A 24,347-nucleotide genomic window follows, 5' to 3' on the forward strand; every position below is an offset into this window, starting at 1 on the left:
ATTTGAACTTCACACAAAAAGTAGTTATTAACACAACCTTGCGTTTAAACCTAACCTATAGTATTACATATTCCTGCAACATGTACCATTTATAGTCTAGAATGTAATTAGCATTTTAGTTCCTATATGCATATTATACTAGCTATAACATACTGGGACGTTAACATGGGTTACTCCGGCGTCACAGCCTTAATGCATTGTTCCTGATGAAACACACAAAATGAAAAAACCATGAATAATAATGGAAAAATCACGTCTTAGTGTATAGCTATGAATAACTGTTCGTGGTTGTTTACATGATGTGACCGCATGTCAGCTTGTTGAAGTTTTAGCCTACTCGTATATGTTTTGAATAGTATACGGTTTAGGCCATTTTTTTTCTTATCTTGGTACACGACATGATGCCCTAGGCCAGTGGTAACATCACCTCGTCTACACGCATCACAGTTTTGACTAGAAGTCACCGTACTATCAACACTTTTAACAGTTAAACCATGGTTAAACACTTTTTACGAACTTTAAGAATTAGTTAAGACTCACACTGAGATCGGGCTATTGCAATGCGAGGAAGCTGGCGAAGGATACCCTGATAACGTCATGTTTGATCTCTTCAAACTGTTATCCCGGTGAGAGGTTGTAGCCACAGTGGTCAAAGAGGGCACGGCGGGGGCCCATCGCGATTGCGTTTGTTATAATATATAGTATCTCTTTGCCCTGAGGTTTCAAATTGTTCCCCTTGACACGTGTATATTATTTTCACACGAAGTTGTCACCAACTTTTGGCAGATATTGACAGTGTATTGTTTCATAAAATAGTTACTGTATCAACAAAAGAAAGCAGTCGGAGGTTGTACTACGCAAGAAATGCCTAACATCCCGAGAGGCTTAGTGCGTACCGTGCCGTGAGGTTCGCAAAGGAACATTGATTGAACACAAATATGGAAAATGTAAAGATAATTTTGGTGTATTCTTTCTTATGTTTCATAGTCGAAAGGAAAGCTTTCTAAAACCCCAAATCTGTTTTTATAATTACAAGAGCTTAATATACCTGTATAGTTATCGCTTCTGAATTTTACGAGCATCCTGATTAGGTACGCGAATACTTAACGCCACCGTGTGGGGGGAATACCCCGGTATTATACCAAATAAACAGAAGGTTTTATGCATGAGATTGGCAGACATGCATGGGCGCATGGCGACTTGTAAATCATATTTCCCATGTCACAATACACAGGGTCAAATTGAGGATGACTTCAAATCGCGCAACGATCAAACGATGTTTGTATACACGTTGAATCCTGTTGCACAATGCTCGGCATCACATGTTTTTTGAATAGGTTTCTTTCTTCTTGAGGATCAACGGTCATTGTTACAGGAAGGATTATGTTACTCAAAAATTCCAACCAGTCTGGCCAATCTTTTGTTAACAAAAGTTGTTTTGTAATGTCGACGTTATGTGGGGTATACGGTGCACCCAATACCGTTGCACCACTGGAGGAGTATTTATCCCACCTGGGTCAGATTAACAGAGAAACGTCACATTGTATTTCGTAATTACATATTTAAAGTGACATCACCACGGAAACGGCCGAGATGAAATAAGCCGTGTAATTGGGACTTTCAATAATAGTTAAACACAATTTTAGGACTACAGTTCGATTCCCTTTCTTCTCTTTTCAAAAGAATTTACTGGAACAACCCTCCGCCGTTAACTAATTGCCATCTCTATATAGCCACAAGAGAGTTGGCAAATTTGCATAAAATACAAGCTCACAAAGTCAATGAACCACGACCTTGCTAGCCGAGTTTCGACGATTTTGAGGCTCACTGGTTTATCACATGATAGCGATTGTCCTCTGCATTATAAATCAAATGTAGAACCGCTGGGTAAATTTGGCGACAGTAGTTTCTAGCCAAATTAGCAAACATCTCTAAGAAACAGAATTTACCCGCTGTGGTTGGTGCATGACTTGTGAGGATGTACCTTGTTGTCTATTTGCAAACATCCACATAATGGATCATGACGGCTTTTGCAGGTTTACCAAATGTTTTCAGAAATGATGTTGCGTAAAGATATTCAATGACGAAACTATAGACAGATGAAATATTTTATTTTTTTATATTTTATTTTTTTCCTCCTCGAGTCAATGCACACAGTTCCACGTTCCACACAGTTCACCCAAACTCAGTTAAAGTGACTTAAAATGAAAGATATCAGCACCGGATTAGTGCTATATCAGCACCGGATATCAGCACCGGATTATATATATATATATATATATATATATATATATATATATATATATATATATATATATATATATATATATATATATATATATATACACACAAATCGTATACTTATGTCATGTCTAACTTCAACACGATGACTGCCGATATGAATTCAAGAATTATATATTTAACGGTATATAGTTCAACTATATCCATAGTTAATTATATGTACCGCTATGGGAATAGGTTAGAAACCAGGGACTAGTAGGGGGGTGGTGGGTCTTAACTGTGACAAAATCATTCATCACCCTATACAATATGGACACTAACTATGTCCAACAGGCTCCCCAAAGAATGGTACTCATAACAGACCCCCATTGTGAGTTATTGGAGTCCATCGATGTATAGTTACGACCCTGCAGTTCGACGATCTGAAATGTAAACGTGTATACAAAACGTTATTTTTTCTGCCAAAAGTTTTATGTTTCATACAAAGATTCACATGTGGAATTTACGACCTTGTTATATAACTCATTTAAACAGATAAATAACGACATTATAATATACCTGCCATGCACCATGACATGTATAGTGTGACTATAATAGAAAAGTGCAGCATCCGACAAATGATAGTCAGCTTCAGTCTCCTTGTGGGTATTCCATTAACTTAATGCGTAGCAGAATGGTCGGTGTGAACCTACCCCTACGCGGATGTGTTTAATTGCATGCAAGAAACAGTTTTAGAGCCCTCCTCGCAAATGGTGTCACGACAATGGGATCCAAAGATTCTTATCGCACATAAGATGCACACTGCCACTCTACCCTATCCCTACCACCTTAGCCCCACCCCTCCGCACGATGTTCAAAGAGTATGTAATAATGCTTTAACCGTCATCAGTTTGTGACGGTAAGCCACGGGTCCTCTCTTTGCCTTCTCTGTTGTAATCGAAACTGAATATGAAAAGCAAACTATTGATGAGATAAATACTTTACTACGCAGAGGAAAAGAGACGGGTAAAATAACAACGGAGTGAACTGACCATTTGTAACTCTTTTTTTGTCAATTGAGAGGAAATATAACTCCATTATCCATATCCTTGGGAATGAGTATTCTATATACCTTTGACTAAAATATGCCCATTTTTCTATCTTAAACTACATCATTGTAGGTGTTTTATGAAGAATTTCTGAGTTAACCCATTAGAAATTGATGTATCTGTTCTCGTGTATCTGTTTTCTTAAGTAATGATAATGATGGGAAGGAATACTTATGTAATATTACTTTAATTTGGTCTATGCTCTATACATCAGAGCTCGAATCACCGTAGCCACCTAGGCATATAAGCATTTCGATTGCGTGTAAGGAAAAACACAATGTTTGCAAGTTACTCGCAACTTTTATGCCAATTTGACCTTACAATTTGAGGGGTAACATTGTATTGACCAGTGGGTGGTATTTACAGGTGTTCCAGTGTATTCATCTGTTAAATTCTCTTTAATCTACCTCGAATACCGGTGGTCAATAGCTGTGTCCACCAAATCACTAAATTCGCTATAATTCTTTTAAGTGTCTCTTCATAAAAGAGAAACATTAACGAAGAGTTATCGCTACTGTCTTCGTTAATTATAACACCTGTTTTCCCAACGAAGTACAGGAAATAGCCATGCGTACTTTCAAACGATAAACATATTTGGTGACACATGTGCCTAACTTTCATCTTGGTAACCCCTTTGCTATCAATAAATCAGTAGGAAATTTTACTATAATTGGTAATATATAGTATGACCGCATTTGAAATAATGTCTTGTTCGTTCGAACTATATTGATTCTCGTCTGTTGTATTGTTATACGGTATTTGTACGGAACCTACGGAATTTTGATATACCCACACTGGACGTCAACAGACGTGTAGACGTATAACTTTCCAGCCATTGGAAGTGTGTTAGTTGGATCAGGGAGATGTTAAGAGATGGAGAAACTACGCTCCCTGCAGATTTAACCCCTCAATTCTCAATACGTAATGAATAGTTGGTTAATGGGTTTCGTATCAAAGTCGTGTCATTGACATATCTTATATCTATGCCCCTTGAAACTAAGTATGAATACCCTTACTCGACGGACGATGATGCTTTTCACTCTTTGTAATATCCTCAAACAACTCATTTCATACTGGATGTAACAGTTCCACAACGGATGTTTGATATATTGAAACAGTACACTGCTTTACACAACAAAAATCAACACTAGCCTAATGCTACCAGCCTACCACACTGTTATGTTAGGCCGAGGCCCACCCTATCCAACGTATACATTCGCCGACTGAAGACCTAACATTAACTGTGTAATAATGTGTCGGTTTAATGTTTTTGGAGGAATAAAACAACTCAAGGCAACAGGAATATAGAGAACACCAAACCTTCAACGGTATGACGAGAATGTATAGATTATACCAGGGAGTTGTTGGAACTGATTATACTAGCTTTACTAATACAACCGTCAAAACTTTAAAACCCCTGGGGGGTCCACTGTATAGTTTACAATCGATGTAACAATTGAATCGGAGTTGAAACACCGTCATAGTTAACAGGAGTTATTGTAAACTAACAATAACATGAAAGAAGTTTGTTGAAATATCTATATGAAATAATTCGGCAACGACAACAATGATATAATCGCTGGCTTATTATTCGATATATGCTATTTTAAATGATTCACCTTGTTTGGACCTATACAAAATTGAACTGTGGAAACGATGTAAAGGGTGCTGAGTAAATATTTGCGTTTCAGTTAGCATTTCACACTTCTAAGCCCCTTAAACGTGGGTTGTCCTATTTCAGTGACGAGTTAAAAATTGTATAGATAACTAAAAAATTTAACACGCTAGTGATCGCTATAAGCTGTGAACAAATATCACTTTTACGGGAAACCGTGTTTTCGTTTCACAGCTTTTAACTTCAGTGTTTTTGATGTCAGATCTCAAGAAGAAATATGGCATTTTGGTGCAGGCTCGATGAGAAAATACTTTCCCCAGTAACACCAATTATGGATCTTAGCGTCCCGTGGAGAATATTATGCCATATGATGGTTGTCAGTACTAGGTCATTGCTTTCACGAAATGTCTCTTGACAGACACAAAGTGTACAATATGGTCGTTTACTGCTACCCTTTCCAACACAGTGGTTTACATTGGGCAGTGTAAGAAATACATGCAATATTTGCTGACAGCCACGTATTAGATGCAAGCTTCAATCTGTCACCCCCATAGTAAAGCAAACAATTGTATTTGGAAGAGCACAAATATCATATATCATCTATACAAATGATGATATTTTTCAACTGAAAAGCTGTTTATACATTTTGCACTTCAATAAAAATGTAGAGTATTTCTCTAATATATTCAAATTAATTTACCCAGATGATTTCCTTTTTTTGTTTTTACAGCTATGGTGCCTTCTTTCCATCAAATATACAAAGAAGTAGACCACCTTCTATTGGTAGAGGCAGGACGAACGCTCGTGCCAAATTTAACCCGTACAAATCATCAGCACCAGCCGCGGCCTTTTGCAAAAGTGGCCAGTTCTCCTATGGTTGTTGTAAAGGTTGGGAACGAAACGCCTTCGGTCAATGTCAACGTAAGTAAAGTACGCAGGCATATTTTCAACCAGGACGTTAGTCTCCACATCCGCACAGTGGAAGTACGATCTTCCTTACCGGTGTCGAACCTCTGGACATAGAGGCCCGGGTTCGAATCCCGGTGGCGGCTGGAAGATTTTCACTGTTCTGGATTTTCTGATTCACTACAATTTGAATTATATATATTCATACATACATATATATATTTATGTTTATATATATATATATATATTTGCAAAGTCAGGGATTGGGTTACGATCAGTTCACGGTTCACGATTTATTTCAAGATCTTTTATTCATTTCAAATTACTCTCTTATCTATTTTGTTCCTATACATTGTAGAGAATACGTTGTCCAGACACTAGTTTTATATGTTGCTTTCTTTCATATATTCAGACATGTAACGTAGCGTAAATGTCGAGTAAAATTCCATCTTTCCATCTTTGCGATGCACTTTCTAATCTTCCATTCTTTACGATCTAGTTTTATTTATGCCGAAAGGGATGCCAACACTCCCTTGTGTCCAATAAAGCATTTAGTCAGAACTCCGACAATTCGGGAATTGACGGATGTGAAAACGTGAACAATTCAGCCTTACAATATTGTCAATCAGTAATGATAGTGTCTAAAACCCACGGTATTACTCTCCAAATTAAATATATGTCTACACATAAATAAATGTAGATGTCTATCACCTATGTACATGTAGCCGGTCAAAAACGCAGTGACGAGGCTTAAATATATTTTTAGGTTTGGGAAGATTACAAGTGGCACCTCCAAATCAGGGTAGGGCCGATTTACTCTGAGACCGTGGGGACAACTTAAAAAGGCGGAATGCTCACACAAAAACAAACAAATAAAGGTAAAGTGGTGTGTTTACGATGCACATGGACGTTGTATTAATATCAATGGGGTTACTTTAACTTAATGTGAAATTATATGAATGGGTGTAACTTACATATCTCGGAACTCTTACTTCTTATAACGACTCCACTGAACTTAATGAAAAATAATACTTATCAGTCCCAACGAAAATAATAACGAAATCGCGGCGCGGGTCGACCGAATACAATTTGAGAACGAAATTGTCTCCTTGGGAAACTTCTAGGGCGGTTCACTTAGTTGGGGACGTCTCTGGATTGGGTGGTTCTCTGGACAGCTCGCTACTCGGGGAAATAACCTCTTGGGGCGTCTCAGCTTGGGGCGTCTCTAGGAGAAACTGTTCATCACTCGGGTTGGGTCATCGCAGGGGTTCACTTCCGGATCCAAACATTGAATTAAAATGGGAATTTATAGTTCAGTTACATCACAACAGAAAATTATATCGTTGCCAGATATTAGTACAGGATGAAATAAAGTTCTGCCTCCATTGGTACAGCTCCGGGTGGTACAATTTATTAAATATGAAATTTCCTTGTAAAACAGTTCCAGGCTTTTACTAAAATAGAATATCCATTTGTAGAACAAGCTCCAGGTATTCACTAAACTTCTATAAAAACTCCATGGGTAAATAGCTTCAATTAAGTGTCCATTTAACTTCTAATTAATTTAATACTGGTCCTCTACTCTATTACTGATGAAGTTAGTCTAAGAAAATAATTATGATCTCGTGCCCAACCATTTCAAAGTTAATCCTTCCCCTCTTCTCCTCTAACTATTACAAACTTAATCCTTCCCTTCTTCTCCTCTAACTACTGTAACTACTGTAACTTAACTCGGCATCAGTGTCTTATCTTAATTTCCCCCTACCATGCTACCTTATTCACTCCATCCCATAATAATAAGAATACATCCCATAATAATAAGAATTCATCCCATAATAATAGTACAAGGCAACTCACACATGACCAACTTAAACCAATTAAACACAAAGCTTGGTTCATTGAATATTCATGATTTGGCCTTTGTCTCAACTTTCCCCCCTCCTACTCTAGACCAGCTTGCCCTCCACTTCCTGGTATCTGAGGTCCAGTGACCAACCAGCTGTCAATTAATACTTAATACATAATTTACCAGACACATTACTTAATTTATAGTGTCCTTTGGTACATTTAAAATAATCATCTATCACCAAAACATTCCTATCTAACCAAACAAAAGTTATAAAATTGTCTATTTAACCCACGGTTCTGAAAAGGATAGACTCTTGGAGCCACTCATATATTCCTAGAAAATAGGACCACGCAAAACAATTACTTAGCTTAAGAAAAAGACAGGTCACACAGGGCCACCCGACCACTAACTGTTGCCATGTAGTAGTTAGCAATAAAAGTGAAAAGTAGGGAACTCATAAATCTACCAAGTAAAGGTTATTCATTGTCAAATGAATAAAAACAAAGAAACAAAAGAAAATGATCAAATGAATAAAAACAAAGATAAGAAAATGAAAGAAAATGATTAAATGGATAGAAACAAAAGGTGGAAAATAAAAGAAAATGATAACTGTACAAAACACTAACCAGGTTATGCTCTGGTTACATACATAATGTAAGGCTATTTATTCTATGGTAGGTTTCATCGGTCAGTAGATTGAGTCAACCAATGACGTTCATAAGGATGGACACTTGTCCACCAAATCAGCTGCGATGTAGCCAAAAAAAAAATTGTATAAAACACTTCAAGAATATTTCATTTCTTGAGATGAATCAGATAGTTCAATCTCTCAGACAAGTGTCCTGCATTAATCTGATAAAGGTAAGGGATGTCACGAGGTTTGATCAGTTCATAAAATGTAACTGTTTATTTATTCAATTTGTTTTGAAGAAATCCATTATAGATATATCAACGCTTCCTGTTTGTCGCATGCTCGCAATGTCAGGAAGCTCAATCAACATTTATTTGGGCTAGCTTATGGGCAGTTTAAACAAAATTGCAAAAACGACTAAAAAGTCTGTTGATGTAAAGATCTTTTCACAAGATCTATCAGTGATTTGAAAGTTTGAATGCGTGGTAACCTAATTTCCAGAAATATGGTAGATTTTGTATTATGCAATCTAAAACTGCTGACACCGAACTACATTTCGTGTTATAGCAGTTGTAAACTCTTATACGGTAAATTGTGACAACCTTTGCCCTATTTTTGAGTCATATAGACCGTGTAATGTTAGCAAATTATAATTCCTTAATAATAAGATATCATGCAAAGATCTGTCTGGTAACAACTATTTGGGGCTTTTATAGAATGTAATGTTTGGTTGTGTGTTTTCCCAACCTGTGAATTTTGATGGCTCATCGAATCTGCTTTCTGGCGGGATTTGGGTGAGCTCAGCTGAAGCAGCTAGATGTGGTTCACAGGTACCTTAGACCTACATATCGCTCTTTTTTAGTGCGTGGTGTATGGTATCAACAGACCGTGACAGTATTCAAATCACATTGCAGCTGCAAAGCTGCATTTCGAGTTGAAATGACTTAAACTGACGGGAAACGGTTGATTGATTGAATAGTTTGACAAAACCTCCTTTTGCAATTCACGTGATCGGAAATTGATCTATCATAAACACTAACTGTGTTTGAACAATTAGTGAGTGCATGTTTAGTGATGTATTCAGCTTCGACAAGATGTTATGATAATTATTATCATTAGTTTTATTGATTAGATTAGGCGCACTGATCTCAGGAAATCGGGTTTATCAAACCTTCATGAGAAACTTGATAACAGAGGGTGTTACTGAACAGTATTACTGTTTTATACATAAGCAAAATATTTTCATGTTATACAAGGATAATTAATAAAATACAAAACACATCAACAATTCTTGTAATCCAAGCGAATCTCGCTCTCCAAATTTAGTTGGTAGTGGCTCCAGGCGTCCTCCAATGTTTCATCCGGAAGTTGCTATTCCTAGTCCAAGTAGAAGATCCTTGATTTTCAAATGACTTAAAGTTTATGATGTAATGTACTTTCTAATGCGATAGAAATGAGGTTTGTCCAGGTAGGATGCAAATTTTCATATGATGCTCACCCGATACACACAGAGAACACAGTAACTACTGTGAATCTTAAAGTTTTGTACCACAGTAAAAATACAGGATCTTGCTATAAATTGGTAGCATGTGCTATTCGGATTACAGTAAGAACTGAGGATATGTGTAATTCCAATAAATCCAGTGGTTGTTGGGATTTGTTGGAATTATTCATATCCTCAGTCTTTACTGTAATGTTAATAGCACATGCTACCGATTTATCAGATTACAAAACTTTAATATTTTACAGTAGTTACTGTAATCTCTTTGTGAATCGGCTGAGATACGAGCAAACATTAGTTATATGCCTGTATAAAAATCTACAACTATAAGTTGAAATAACTGCAACCAGAAAACTGAAATTGATCCCGTGAACCTAGTTTGCAGAATTTCACGGATGTTAAAGACGTTACTTTCCCGAATAACACCTCGAGCACATGCACCTATCAGAGCAAGGGGGAACATGAAAATGTTACCCTGGAGAGAGAGAGAGAGAGAGGACACTTGATCTGCATATGACGATATGACAGGCTGGATCTAAAGTCATTTCTCTGCAGTCATAACTTTCACCAACGATGGTGTATTCACGCTGTAGCCAAAGCAATATAGCAGCCGCGAATTCTGTTATAAATATTGAATGCCCTAGCCAATTTATAACTTGACCCACGCTATAGTTGTAGAATACAAAATCCGTTCATACACGCTACCTGGGTAACATATTAGGGAGACTGATATTATCTGCAAAATGGCGAAAGCAAGGAGTCATGCTATTAACTTATGACATTTCATTCGCCTAATTGTTTTCACGCTGTACCTGAAACGATGTGCCTACCGCGCATGCCCAATTCATTGCTGGTTACACCTAGCCAATTAGTTGCGAAGTTCAGCAAGTGTATAGAGTGCGCAGATGTTTTTTTTTCGAGGGGAGGGGGGGGGGGTTCTTTATGATCGTTATTCTGTTGGATTGGTCTTTATGGATCTGTTTAATTTGTACTTACAATTTACGCGTAGGCTACTGCATGTTCAACTCTGGAATATCTCCCCCCCCCCCCCCCTCTCTCTCTCCATCTCCTGGTCGTGTGAAGGATTATATATAATGATAAAACCTCTTTTTTTAGGATATTTATTTAACAACATCGATTGATCTCAGCCTCAAAAGAATCGTCTTGTTAAGATTTCATCAATCGACCGCGACACAATTCTTTACAGATAAACCACTCGGTTTCTCCTTGAATCACGTTTCGGCTAACTCCCTCTCAAGATATTTTATTCTGTCTGTATATATTCAATACAGTTTCTTCTGTTTTATTTCTTTGCTTTCAAAACTACAACACATTTTCCCTGTGTTGAAGGAAGAAATACCGTCTGAACATGGATGTATGAAGTGACCTGCAATGTATTCACACATACACGCACACACACATCACACATACACGCACCCACCCACACACAAAGGTAACCCAAAGACTCATGTATTATAGTCATTATCGCACGGAACCCCCGGCTCCTGACTTATAGGCTGTTGCCAATCGTATTTACCCACGGATTCAGTGATCGAACTGTCAAGTTTTGGAGAAATAACTTAGGATTATGACCCATCCACAATGCGAGGTTACAAAAAACAAATAAAATAGACGAAGACCAATACATGGGAGTTCAGAGTTGAGATTTGTGTATCATTTATCATGTTTAACACCAAATAGTCTGTCCGCACGATGGAGTAGTATGACTCGCGTACTGTAATCGCCGTTATTTACTTGTATGGTTATAAATTTCGCGAAACTAAGCCATCAATGGCTGACTACATTGAATGGTTAACAATTGAAATCGCCCTAAGTTCCGCGTATACTTATGTGGTTACTATACATGTTTCCGTGTAATAAAGTTACTGCTGCATGGTCGACAACTGTAAAATGTAGCGCGAACAAAATATGATGATGAGATGAAATGAGTTAACGTCTGTCTACAGAATATATAGGCAAACGTTTTTATTTTCTTATTTCAAATTCCATTCCTGATAGCTTAAAAAGAACACCATCGTATTTCGATTGCGCATTACCATTTTTTTAAGCACTCGACCAACATTGCAGTCTTATTTGACCCAGGGTTTCCATATTGTTCGATATATCCTATCCTATGAATCATACTGTGGAAGGCTAAAAATTGGTACGAAAACACCGAATAAAATTACCGAATAAAATTGCTTTCGCATAAACTAAGGCACACAATTCCAAGAAAGGGCCCGAGATGGAGCAGGCAGTAGATGCTGTATATACCCCAACTATAGCACGCTATAATGGAAAATTTTCTTGAGATTACGTAATCGACCTGCCTTGGTCGTAAAATGACCTCTTTTTACCAATTAGTCTGCAACGCCTGCCACATATTTGTTCTTGTATGAGTGTGAACGCTATATGATAAACTACTCTGTAGACATGAACATATTTCCACACAATGTTTACACAAAAGCCTAATGGTGTTAATAAGCTATGCTGGCTAATTGTAGAGCCTGTGGTCGATTTACGACCGTGGCAGGTCGATTACGTCATCACAAAACTTTCCTAGCTCTAGCGTGCTATAATTGGAGCCAATAAAGCATATCCTTAAACCAAGAACACTTTGCACCATATACGTATATGATATTCGCTCAAAACTGCAGATTACAAATATGATAATCCATTCACACGTTATTTAATCTCCTTTAAATGGTGAAGCATGACTTTGTTTATGCATAGCTCTAAATGTAATACTGTGCAATACGGTGACAATCAGCGGACATGCTACTATACTGGGCATGATAAACCATATCCATATTGCCCTGTATTGGATTCATTCCTCAATGTAATGTTACATTTTTGTGTTGAATAAGCAAAGAACTGAAAAGCACTAACCAATACAAAATAAAGCAACATATTCACCGTAAGCTTCTTACGTAATCGTACACGTTCAGCACTGCAAATTGCACTTTGAAGTGTCCTTTTGTTCTTATCGCATGTTTATCCTCGCAAATATTCCATCCTACAGTAGTTAAAGGCGCTTACGCGTTCCCGATCTTAGCGTGACCAAATGATCTGTTTTCGTGGTTTAAGTTGATTTTACTTTGGGTCATAACTGCGCGTTATATGATACCTTTCGTTTCATAAATCCAAACTGTGTATCCACTTGCTCAAGCAGCTAAGAGCAATTGAGAGGTCAAGCCTCAAAATTTAAGACATCTTAAGTGTATTCCAACTTATTTTCTGCAAATAATTAAGTATTAAGTATTGATTTTATATTCATGTAAACAAAAAGTAGCCTATTTGGATACAGCGCAGTAATAAAGAATAATGCCTCACTGTAATGTTTGGGTTTTTAATTTCACACGAAGCACGAGTGGTATTCAAAAACGGAAATATGCTCATTATCCCACGTTGCTCAAAGCTTCCTTTAGCTATCCAGAAATGTTATCCCATTACGAACTCTTCTAACTGGACTTGTCGGTCACAGTCCCGTCGTTTGTAGTTCGCATTAGGTAAACGCCGAAATTTGCTTTTCAGTAATTAAGAAATTTGGTAAATCGGTCGGAAAATCTCGCTCAGCACATTACATTCAGAACGATATAGAGGCTATACCAAGGCCTTAGGCTTATGTACGTGTCCTAATGGTTTGTACGTCTGGTTTGAAGCTGATACAACATTATTAGCAACACATGTTTTGATGACGTTATCGCCTTTTGATAAAGCCTACATGTTACAAAAAATGTGTTAATTAAATAAATGTATGCATTATTAATTGTACTGTAAGTTTTAAGAATATCTTATTTAATCTTTAAATAATTGTCTTTGGAATATAATAAGTTCAGCAAACCAATTGACTGAACTACCCTGTCTAGCACACATATTATTTAGTCAGTTTTTGTGAACATTTTCAATTTGATCGCCCCATTTGCTGAATATGTACAATGCACTACCTTTTACAGAAACAATGTTTATAGTTTATACCAACAATATGTGCATAGGTTTTGGTGCTGAGTTGACGTAATCATCGATTGTCCTTACACAAGAACACAACATATTTTAAAGAATATTTTGAAAACTCAAACTAAAGAAACATTAACATTATAACTGATCACATTGTTTAGTCTATTTTGTTTTAAAAATGTCATTTCAACGCTAACTTTAATCATTCTTCAGTACAAACACTGTCTTCTTTTTCATTCCACAGCGGTATGTGAATCCAGATGTATGCATGGACGTTGTATAGGTCCCAATCGTTGTCAGTGCGATGCAGGATGGACTGGTAAAACATGTAGTCAAGGTAAATTTGTTATTGAAAATCTTAACCGATTAACTGACCTTACTTATTGTGATACACCGTACTAGTTAGAAGCGGCATGAAAATTGTCAACACGTCGTAAACCACTGGCTAATTCCTCGCCTTATATGCCGGTATCGCCGTAGATCCCTGGGAGGGGGGGGGTAGGGGTGTAAGCCCCCAACATTTGCCTAGGGGTGTCCCCGCAATGTTATGGATATGCGCGTGCCAGAAAGTACATTTTTGTTCTCCACATCAAAAATGATAATTACTTAAGAAAGTATTCATTTAAAATGTGTTTCAATATTTGAAACAAGGTTAAAGGATCGCGGGAAATGGGGATGTATCCCCCAACGTTTGACTGGGGTATGACCCATGTAAGCATCTCCCTCATGGTAAAGGTAGAGACTAACGAATTTTATATCGCTACAAAGCTGAAAAACGTAAATACCCCTCATCTCAAAATATGTGGATAACCTCATCCCCAAATGTCAAAATGAAATCTACGCCACTGTTTACCGGTATTACCGATACAACGAAAACAGAAAAATAAACCAATTTCTGCAGTTCAGAGAAGGGACTTCGAATCCGTTGTTTGAAACTGGATGGAACCTTCGACGGCAAGTTCATGTGAGTCCTTCCATCAAAAGATGACCAATTGATACTCTGTAAATCGTTTCAATTCACCCACGAGGTCACATTTTAAAGGATAAAATACCAACTGAAGTCCCTGCATTGGTTAACATTTTAGAGATTACTTTTGTGTCGGCTCGGTACTACACATTAAAATAGATTAAAGACAGAGACGTGAAAATACTTGATATAACTAGTAAATATTGCCTATCTGATGTAATTGTTTATTTCAAACATTCACGATTGAAATAAACTTGTATATTCCGGTATTTAAAAGTTAAGGTATCACTTAAATATCGGCAAAACAACGAAAGTGCACATAAACACACACACAAGTAAAACAGTATTCAATCAGCGATACTTTTTAGATTCAAAAAGTCTAGAAACACATTTTAAGCCTATATGCCCTACATCGAGACAGATAATGCCCACTTGTGAACAGGTTGTGACAACAGCAAATTCACAACACAATTGTTTTTATATCAAGAAATATTAAAGAGGCAATTCACGTATTAAAGAGGCAATTCACGCCACACGCTTCAGTGCATGTGATCTCATGCGAAGAACCTTGCGACTATCTGAGGCCCACTCTCTAGAACTGCCTGGGGTAGACGGACACCAAAGTTTAACAGACATAGCAGGGGAGAGAAGTGATTGATATTGGTCACGGTTTGTATGTGAATGCCGGGTACATCTAGTGTATATGAGACAAAGTCACATTTTAAAGCAACCGCTTTCACAAAGTGTGATAAGATAGAAGAGTACAAGTTTGACCGGATGTAACCCTGTTTGGTCATAACAGCATACGATAATAAAGGTTTTTAAAGGGAAAACTTCTAACCTCACTCCCTCCTAGATTAAAAATGGGGTACATGCAATAACCTTTATGAAAGGGCGTAATGGGCCTGGAGAAGAGGCCTAATTTCCCCCAACCGAATATACAAGTGCCCGACTTCCTCCACCACAAATAACGATGGAGGTGGGGGGGGGGGGGATGGGGACATATACCTAGTCCACTTCCATTTGTGCACATCACCGTTTAGTCCAATACATTAGTCTTCCGTCCATTTCTCAGATGAATGATATACATTATCTCATGACGACAGTCCCACTGATATGAGGGATATGAGGCTGAGAATGAATAAGTACGGTGAACCTTCCGTCTCGAGGATATAGCTTGGGTACCTTTTACAAAAAAAATCAGTACTGAGAGTTTGAAACTATACAAATGAGAAGGAAATACCACAACTATAGGAATTAGACAGTGTGGTGAAGATTGACTTTGCCATTAGTCTCCCGGTAGGATTTATGAGGATTCCTACCGAGCATTAATAACTATTTCCTGTAACTTCCTGTGCTTATACCGTCTTCCCATTCCTTGATAACTATATAGTTAACACGAAACCTTGAAAAATACTACTGCTCAGAAGTGTAGGCGGTACACAACGGTTCTCTGAAGTGTGTACAGGATGCACGCGCTACTCACAAAAAGTTTCAGATAATAATCTCGTCACATAATATTTCCATTTCAGTTTACTTCCTGTGATCAACAGTCATTGTAATACTTCAGTCATTATTCCGTCGTTTTTTTAGTAAATTGTCCTGAATTTGCTTTACGATTTGTGCAAGGAAATGAATAGTTGAACAGCCAAAGGAAAAAGTGCTTATTTGGCTAAAAGAAAAAAACAAGAAAAGAAGAGAAAACGGCGACTTAATGAAATATGTCATATTCATTTTAGGTACTTAAAAGCAGTTTCAGTAATTTAAGAACATCGAAAATCAAGATAAAAACTTAAGGGTTTCTCTTGAAACACCGGATAATTATAAAGTCGGTAGGCTATATGTATAAGTTGCTAAACTCACAACAGAAACTTCAGAAATAATAGGAGTGTTAGCTCAGTGGTTAGCGCCGGTGCCTTTAAATCATATAAGGTCCCAAGTTCGAGTCACTCCAAGTTTAATGTATGTCGTCCAGTTATAAGTTGTTGACAATTAATAATCATGGACGTTAAATATGAATCTAAGAGACCGACTTCGGTCAGCTTGCGACCAATGATGGCTTCTTCGTGAGTTCCTGCTTGCAGGAGGATCTAAAATAAATACATACAATAAGTGACAGACCAGCAACATGAATGATCAAAATTAAGCAGAATCATTCTACCTGGGATATACTAATCTCAGAAGCCATTTATGTAGCTTTTCGACCTTTCTTTTGGTAGTACAATTATTTGATTAATTCGTCTTTGTCGGTGATCGGATCGGGGATGAAGAGATTTTATCTCGTGAGACATAGAGATGACCTTATTTCTTTCTTGACTTTCGTTTACTTAAAGAAAAGAGTAATTTACCACTCAAAAGCTATACGACAGACTGATTTATTCCTTGTATATTGTTAGTATGTTGAGGGTGTGAAGGCTAAGCAAACCATTCTTTTCTTTGATATTATATATATTTTTCATTTTTTCTTATTTCGCATTTTATCTTTACTACCCGTATAACCAACCTTTTAAAACACGTTAACTCAGTTGACTCTAGTATCAATTTTGGTTTGTTAATGTATCCGTTAGTTGTCAATGAATCTGTCAATAATGCTGGATATCGGTAACAATTAGTTTACTGAAAAGAAAAACAAAGCGCGTTAAGAAGAATGGCTGCTTTGAACAGGAATATCTCTGATTTATGTCCATGTCTTACGAAAGTTCTGCAGCTACTTGAACTTCACTCCATCAAAAGTTTTATTGCAATTTTATTTACGACAAGCATCCGTTTATATAGAATAGAAGTTAGGTAAGGGAAAGCGGGTTGAATATATATCTTATGCTCTCCAAACTTTATGATCCAGCGATGTTTCATTCTGTGAAATACGTTGTTATTGTTAAATCCATATATTACCACCTCTCCGGATATCTATCTATCTATCGAAAGTGCTCCTGCCCAAACGTCCTATTTTCGTTTCGTCTATGCGGTCGCTCTAACAAGTATTTTTAACCTTTAAACTTCACAGAAATTGAACATTTTTTTTATGTCAATAATTAATCAATGCTGCACTATAGGTCATTGTAAAATCAAATCCAACACACAATTGCGAGCGGGATTAGAAAACGTTATCACATAAAAACAACGCTGGTAGTCATGATAATACAATATATTTCTAATATTATTATATAATATAATAAAATACTAAAATTTAGAAACAAAGTAGTCTATCATAAATAATGCAAATTTAATTAAGTATATTAACACTACTAGCATAATCATTTTTTAAATAAAGTTGAAACGATGACAGTAAAAAAATATTGGTGTTAACTATTGTTTACACGTTGTTGTAATATAATATTTTGTTAAATGTACAATATTAAAGTTGTGAGAGTTTGGAAGTTTTATCAAACAAGTAAACGTTTTACTGACATTCTTATTGTAAGCTAAAATTATAACATGTCTCTTGTATAAATTCTTCTTTCTGACCCACACCACCCTATATGCTATAACCACACACCTGTGACTGAACCTAGCCCATGAGACCGAGCCAGTATTTATGGCTAACCTGGCTTTATCCTTTAGGGAGCTTCACACCGGCCCATTATTTCCATATTGCGATATTTCTCTATCATGTAACCAGGGAGCTGCTACTCTAACTGCTTCCCTGATGTAACTGTCGGGGTAACATTTCGCGTCATCGTATGTGCGTTAAACCTTCGGTGTACCTTTCTCCTTTCGGCAAAATATTCTTATCCAATTTGCATCTTTCAATTAGGTCAAATAAACTTCTCTGAAAAGTAGATGGGGGCCTATTACGTGCGATTACATAATTTGTTACATCCACTATTTACTGTTACCAGTATCGACTCACTTTATATACAGGGCTAGCAGTTGGGAAAACAGGTTTATCTCTTCCTATTTATCTGGGCTTATGATCTCTTCTTAATTTTAAGAAACAGGGTGCAGATGAACGAGACGAGAAGAAAAACATCACGCTCGTGCAAACAATCACTTTAACTATAGTTAGATATGTCAACAGTTACAGTTATGAAATTGTCTTAGAGGCAGTGCCTCCGCGAGGATGTTGAGTCTCAAAGGAAAAAGCAGAGTGTGAAGGAGGACAGAAATTCACCCTCCCCCTTCTGAAATATTTATATTCCGTAATATATATATATATATATATATATATATATATATTGTTGTGTATTGACATAAGTATCAGACGCTGCTGAGTAGAACATTCCATCAATTTTTTTAATACGGTTACAACAGATAATTGAAAGGGAGATGGTAAAATACGATGCAAAACATATCCTGCCACTTCCCCACTATTTGTCAATCAACTTGTCAATCAATGGTCACAACTTACCACTGTTTAACATATTGTATTGGTACATGGGTTGGTACATTATTCATAGTGGGTGGTTAGTCGTGGTGAGGATATGGAATATATATAACTGGAGCTGCATGGTGAAAACATTTGAACACCAATATCAAGTTGTACTAGGAGGATGTCGGCCGAATTCGATAAATGCTTCCCGTCAAATGTCTTCCTCTGTCTACCTCTGAAGAAGATGTTATTCAAGCAGTAAGGTGGCATTCGTAAAACCGATAAATAAATACATATTGTTACCGTTAATCCATTTCCGTCTAACCTTCTAGCAAAAGCATCTCAACTAATTTCATTTTAGTATTATAAAAGACTTCCTGACATTTTACGTGATGACACTAAAAGCTTGTTCTTAAATCAAATATTGACCCCGTCCGTCTTTTCCGTTCAATATATAGTTGTGATAACAGCTGAAAATCTGGTGATTTTAAAGAAATAACGATTACATTTTCTACTGTTTCAATGGGCAAAGCTTTACAAAGAATTTAAGAAAAGTACGTACATAATTCCCATGGGTAATTAGAGCGCGCATGTCGATTTTGCAAATGAAGTGACTCTATCAGTTGCTGCATGTGCCTCAGAAGTGCCTTGACTGAATAGTTGCCATTTGAAGGGAAAGTGTGAGATAGAACGAAAAACGTTTTAGTTAGAAATAACATTATGCAGGTTATATACTTTTAAACTGCCGTTCTTTCTTCTTCTTATTATTATATTTTGGATGAATTGTGCATATCCCCAGGATACAAAAAAAAGAAGGAAACTCACAATAAAACATAAATCACCATTTTGGCCGACCTTATCCAATTGCTGTTCGATTTCTCTGATGTTACTGTCTACTAGAAGCGGACTAAACAAGGACCTAATTCATATTATGTTCTGTGTCGTCAGATGGAGGGAGTTGCAGGAAATCTGGTGTAATTTTGTAATCAGTAAAATTGGGCACATCGGTGAAGTCGTGACTTCACCCTATGGCGCTTGTCTTTTTGGTGAAGCTAAGGATGCAGTTTTATTTGACTGTAAGAGACACCGATAGATTACATTATATTCACTGATGTACTGATATACGCATCATGAACGTAACTGAGACATAAGCACGTTTTTTACCTGAAGATAGGCGTGTCAATGGAATATTACAATACCAGCATTTATTTCATAAGTAAAGAACTCACAGAAGTGAAAACTATTTTGTCTGCTTCGATTTCCAAACAAAATAATATTCATTTATGTACCTATAGCACCTCGATCGTGGGCCTCAATCTTTTGACGGCTTGTAAACCATCCTTGGATTCACACCAAACATGTCAGAGATAGATCCTATTTGATTCCATCTGGAGGAAATCACCAATGTATATTTTGAAAATACCTTCTGCTGTTTGTGTTTTGTTCACACCTTTAACATTAAAATATTTTCCTGTGTTATCGACCTGTTCATTATCCATCTTTTTGCCCATAACGGCAAGCCTAAATTTAATACACTAAGACTGCCATTGTTGTCTAAAATTTGAATTCAGTTTACTACAAAAATACCCATAAAAATCATTAGAATACAAAATTGTTTTCGAAAGACGGGTATTGATATCGATTACAATATACAATCATACACATACACATTCACACTAGTGTTTACACGGGTCCAAAAATCGGGAACCGGGTACCCGAGAGCCGTTACCCGTCGGGTACCCGGGTACCCGGGAAAAAATTGTTTACCCTCGTGTATAACGATTTTCAAGAAATTACATATTAGATGCTATAATAAATGAATTATATTCTCTACTGACAATGTTTTCATGTTCAAAAACGTATGTGTAAGGTAAGGTATAAAACCTTCCTCAATAATTTCTATTTGCTTTTTTTCTGTCATAAACTTGTTAATTACTTAATATAATTAACATTCCTACTAATTAGTAGTTATGTTGTTAACATCGCACTGCCGCCGCTGCTTATGCTAGCTCTCCACGTCTATTGGATCATACCATAAAATATCCCTTTACTTTAGCTCAGTTGTTACTACTACTATCTATTATGCAAGCCCAGGGTTCGCATTAGCCGCGAGATTACGCGATTCGCGCAATTTGATCGCATTTGGAATACACGATTAGTAAAAAGCCACTTGGATTATTATTTTTTAGTTATCCCGTTTATAATCCATAAACATGTCGTAAAATTCCTTGTCAGCCTTTCCTTCTATGAAATAAACGAATGAATAAATAATAATTTCTTCCACATGATAGCCTTACACCACACTAAGTCAATGCATGAGAAATCTAGCAAAGCCTAACCATCTGGTTATTCGCTGAAATTGTGACGCAGTTATAAGATAGCCATGGAACACATTCATTATTGCTGTTACGTTCGACCACATGGTTGCCTAACACCACACTAAGTCAATGGGAAATCTGCCTAGCCGTAGATTTCTATAAAAAAAAATTAAATCACACTTTGCGTAGGATTCGGGTAATAAATTAGGAAACCGGGTAGAATCGCGTCGGGCGGGTACCTTCGTTATTGCTGTTATCTTCGACCACATATTTTAGCCTAACACCACACTAAGTCAATGGGAAATCTGCCTAACCGTAGATTTGCACAAAAAAAAATTAAATCACACTTTTCGTAGGATTCGGGTAATAAATTAGGAACCGGGTAGTATTACGTCGGGCGGGTACCCGGGTACCCGGATAACCCGTGCAAACACTAATCACACATAAACTTTGTTTTCTATTATATAAGCTACATCCGATGACATTCCCCTTTATTCTAACCCTTTTTCTGGACAACCGATGACTTTTGTTCTCTAGTGTTAGACAACTCCATATAAATATATATATATATATATATATATATTAACATATATATATAATATATATATGTATATGTATATATATATATATATATATATATATATATATATATATATTAACATCTATACAGGTATGTTCAGCAAGACATTTACCCATGTATACAGACCAAACAATCGTTAGGTATCCTTTTAATTATCAAATGATAAGCGACAAATTTCGACAAAAAATTGTACTGGGTTTCCGAACGTTGTCCAAATTTTATACTTTGTAACTATTACCCAAGAAAACAAGATTATATAATAATTATTGTGGTCAAGAAGTCTCGCCGAGCGGATACCGGTTTGATGAATTTGATCAAGTTCGTGAACAACTACCACATTTAGTTAATCATTGCTGTGATCATTCTGCACAAATTACAACAAACTGTCTCATGATAAACCTGTCAAACATTTGGTAATTGCATTGCGAACCGAGCTGTAGAAGACATTTCAGACATATTTAAAAAAAAATGACATGAATCATGCATGGTCAGATCAAGAATCAATGAACTTTATGGGATTCGTATGGCTGTCTGCGCATTGTAATAAAAGTAGCTTTGAAGAAATAGAGCCAAATTTCACTTCATGTTTAATTCTTTGCTCTCCCTGAACAAAAAATTAAAGTGACTTATAAGGTAAAGACTCAACCACCTCCTGCACTTTTGATCTTATGTCCTTTTGGTAATTGATTATATATTCAGGAGTATTTTACAAATGCCAACCTTTTTCCAAATCTAGCGAGGAAGCGAGGAAAAAAAAAATGATAAACAGGTGCCTCGATTGGGGTGATACTTAGTTTAGCACATCTGCAGCAAATGTATTCTACAAACTTCGCAATATGTGGGTGTGTTTGTTAATATTTATATTCGGTTAGCTTTGTAGATTTGAGAAACAAAAGTGTGACTTACGACACTGCAAAAGTGGAAAGGATCATCCAAGAAAGGTGCGAGGAATATTTCCCCATTGGATTTGATAATGAAAACAAAGGATTAGACTTGCAAAGTGACCTCAGTCGAAGATGACGTCAGACCCGTCTCTTCTTGGTTATCCTTTTTTCGAAATTTGACTCATTAAGCCTGTTGAGACGGAACGAAATCTGAAGTAATCGTATCGCTCCGACGATAAATATAACAAAGATGGGGCTTATGCAAATTTTGGTTTATGGGTTACTTTGGCAGGTTTTCGCACCCACAATAACAGAAATCAGTGACAGACAGAAACCTTTAAAGATACAATATGACACAATCGTCAATTTATGCTATTCAATGGTAACACCCAATATCAATTACTTCATGGTTGATCAAGTCTAAACCGACGCGCTGTTCGCTATGAGATGTGTAATCAATCACGTTATTAGGAAGTCACTTGTGGTATGATACGATAAGTCGTTCTCTCAGAAATCGGTCTTAACTTTTTGACGTCGGAGATTATACACAATCAACCACATCATGCACATTCCAATCGCATTGATTATCCACATCATTAGTTGAATCTATATAAGCAGTGAAAGAGAATACAGAAGTAGATAAGAAAGTAACTTATATCAATATAAATAATATATTAACAGAGAGAAAACAAACTGAATTTGAAAAAGTGCAATGATTTCAATTTGATGAGTTCAGTGTTATTATATAAACGTGTAAGACCAACCTGCCATTAATCGTCGTATCAGTGAATCGAGGGGCAGGTCATGCCCAGGCGACAAATATATCTTATTTCATATCTTGAACATGAATGCAGATGGTTATTTATCCCATATTTACCCCTACCCGTCCGGCTGGTTCACAACAGACCCTGACTGTACTTCATCTTTGCCAACCGACTTAAGTCAGGCCTGTTGACGCTTTTCATAGTCAACTGAAATGGATCTCTTTTGTTACCATCCTGTGTACCGTTTAATACCATTCTAACAGGTCATAACATACCAGTGGCGGAGATTTCTTGCCAGAAGTGGGGGGGGGGGGGTTGCAGGCCATTGATGAAATAAAAAGTCATAACTGCTGGCTCACTATCTAAGTGGAGCGCCACCATAAGTTGGCTCGAAGTGCACAAAAAATTTTTGGCAAATATTGCCTCCCAGATTGCAGTAAATGGCACTGCCCAGGCCTTGAAAAGCTGCATTTAACCAGGGGCGTATGCAGGATTTTCTAACCCGGGGGCGCGTATTACTATCTAATCGTAGCGCCACCATTAGTTGGCGCGCAGCGAACAAGCAAATTTCTGGTTTTGGTACCCCCAGATCACCGGAAATGGCACTTCTCGGGCTTGAAACAGACCAACCATATGTACACTTTTGCCTGAGAACCAAGTTTTTTCCAAATACTTTTTTTCTCATCTATAACCTTTTTGAAGATTGTCACCAGTCACACATCATGTTCGACTTCATC

The 24,347-nt window shown here is 36.9% G+C and overlaps 1 protein-coding gene across 4 annotated transcripts in view; it reads left to right on the forward strand.

The window, feature by feature from the left end:
* The window catches only part of LOC139979541 (uncharacterized), a 118,867-nt gene that overhangs the window by 49,348 nt on the left and 45,172 nt on the right, over window positions 1-24,347 (forward strand). For all 4 annotated transcript variants that reach the window (XR_011797203.1, XR_011797204.1, XM_071990458.1 and 1 more), the window contains exons 2-3: window positions 5,675-5,865; window positions 14,033-14,125. Coding sequence is in view for 2 of the 4 variants with exons in the window: in XM_071990458.1 (XP_071846559.1) it covers window positions 5,675-5,865; window positions 14,033-14,125 (284 nt within the window). In the remaining 2 variants the exon portion in view is untranslated. The remainder of the gene's footprint in view (window positions 1-5,674; window positions 5,866-14,032; window positions 14,126-24,347) is intronic.

Source organism: Apostichopus japonicus, chromosome 14, assembly GCF_037975245.1.
Source record: "Apostichopus japonicus isolate 1M-3 chromosome 14, ASM3797524v1, whole genome shotgun sequence".
NCBI classification, from domain to species: Eukaryota; Metazoa; Echinodermata; class Holothuroidea; order Aspidochirotida; family Stichopodidae; genus Apostichopus; species Apostichopus japonicus.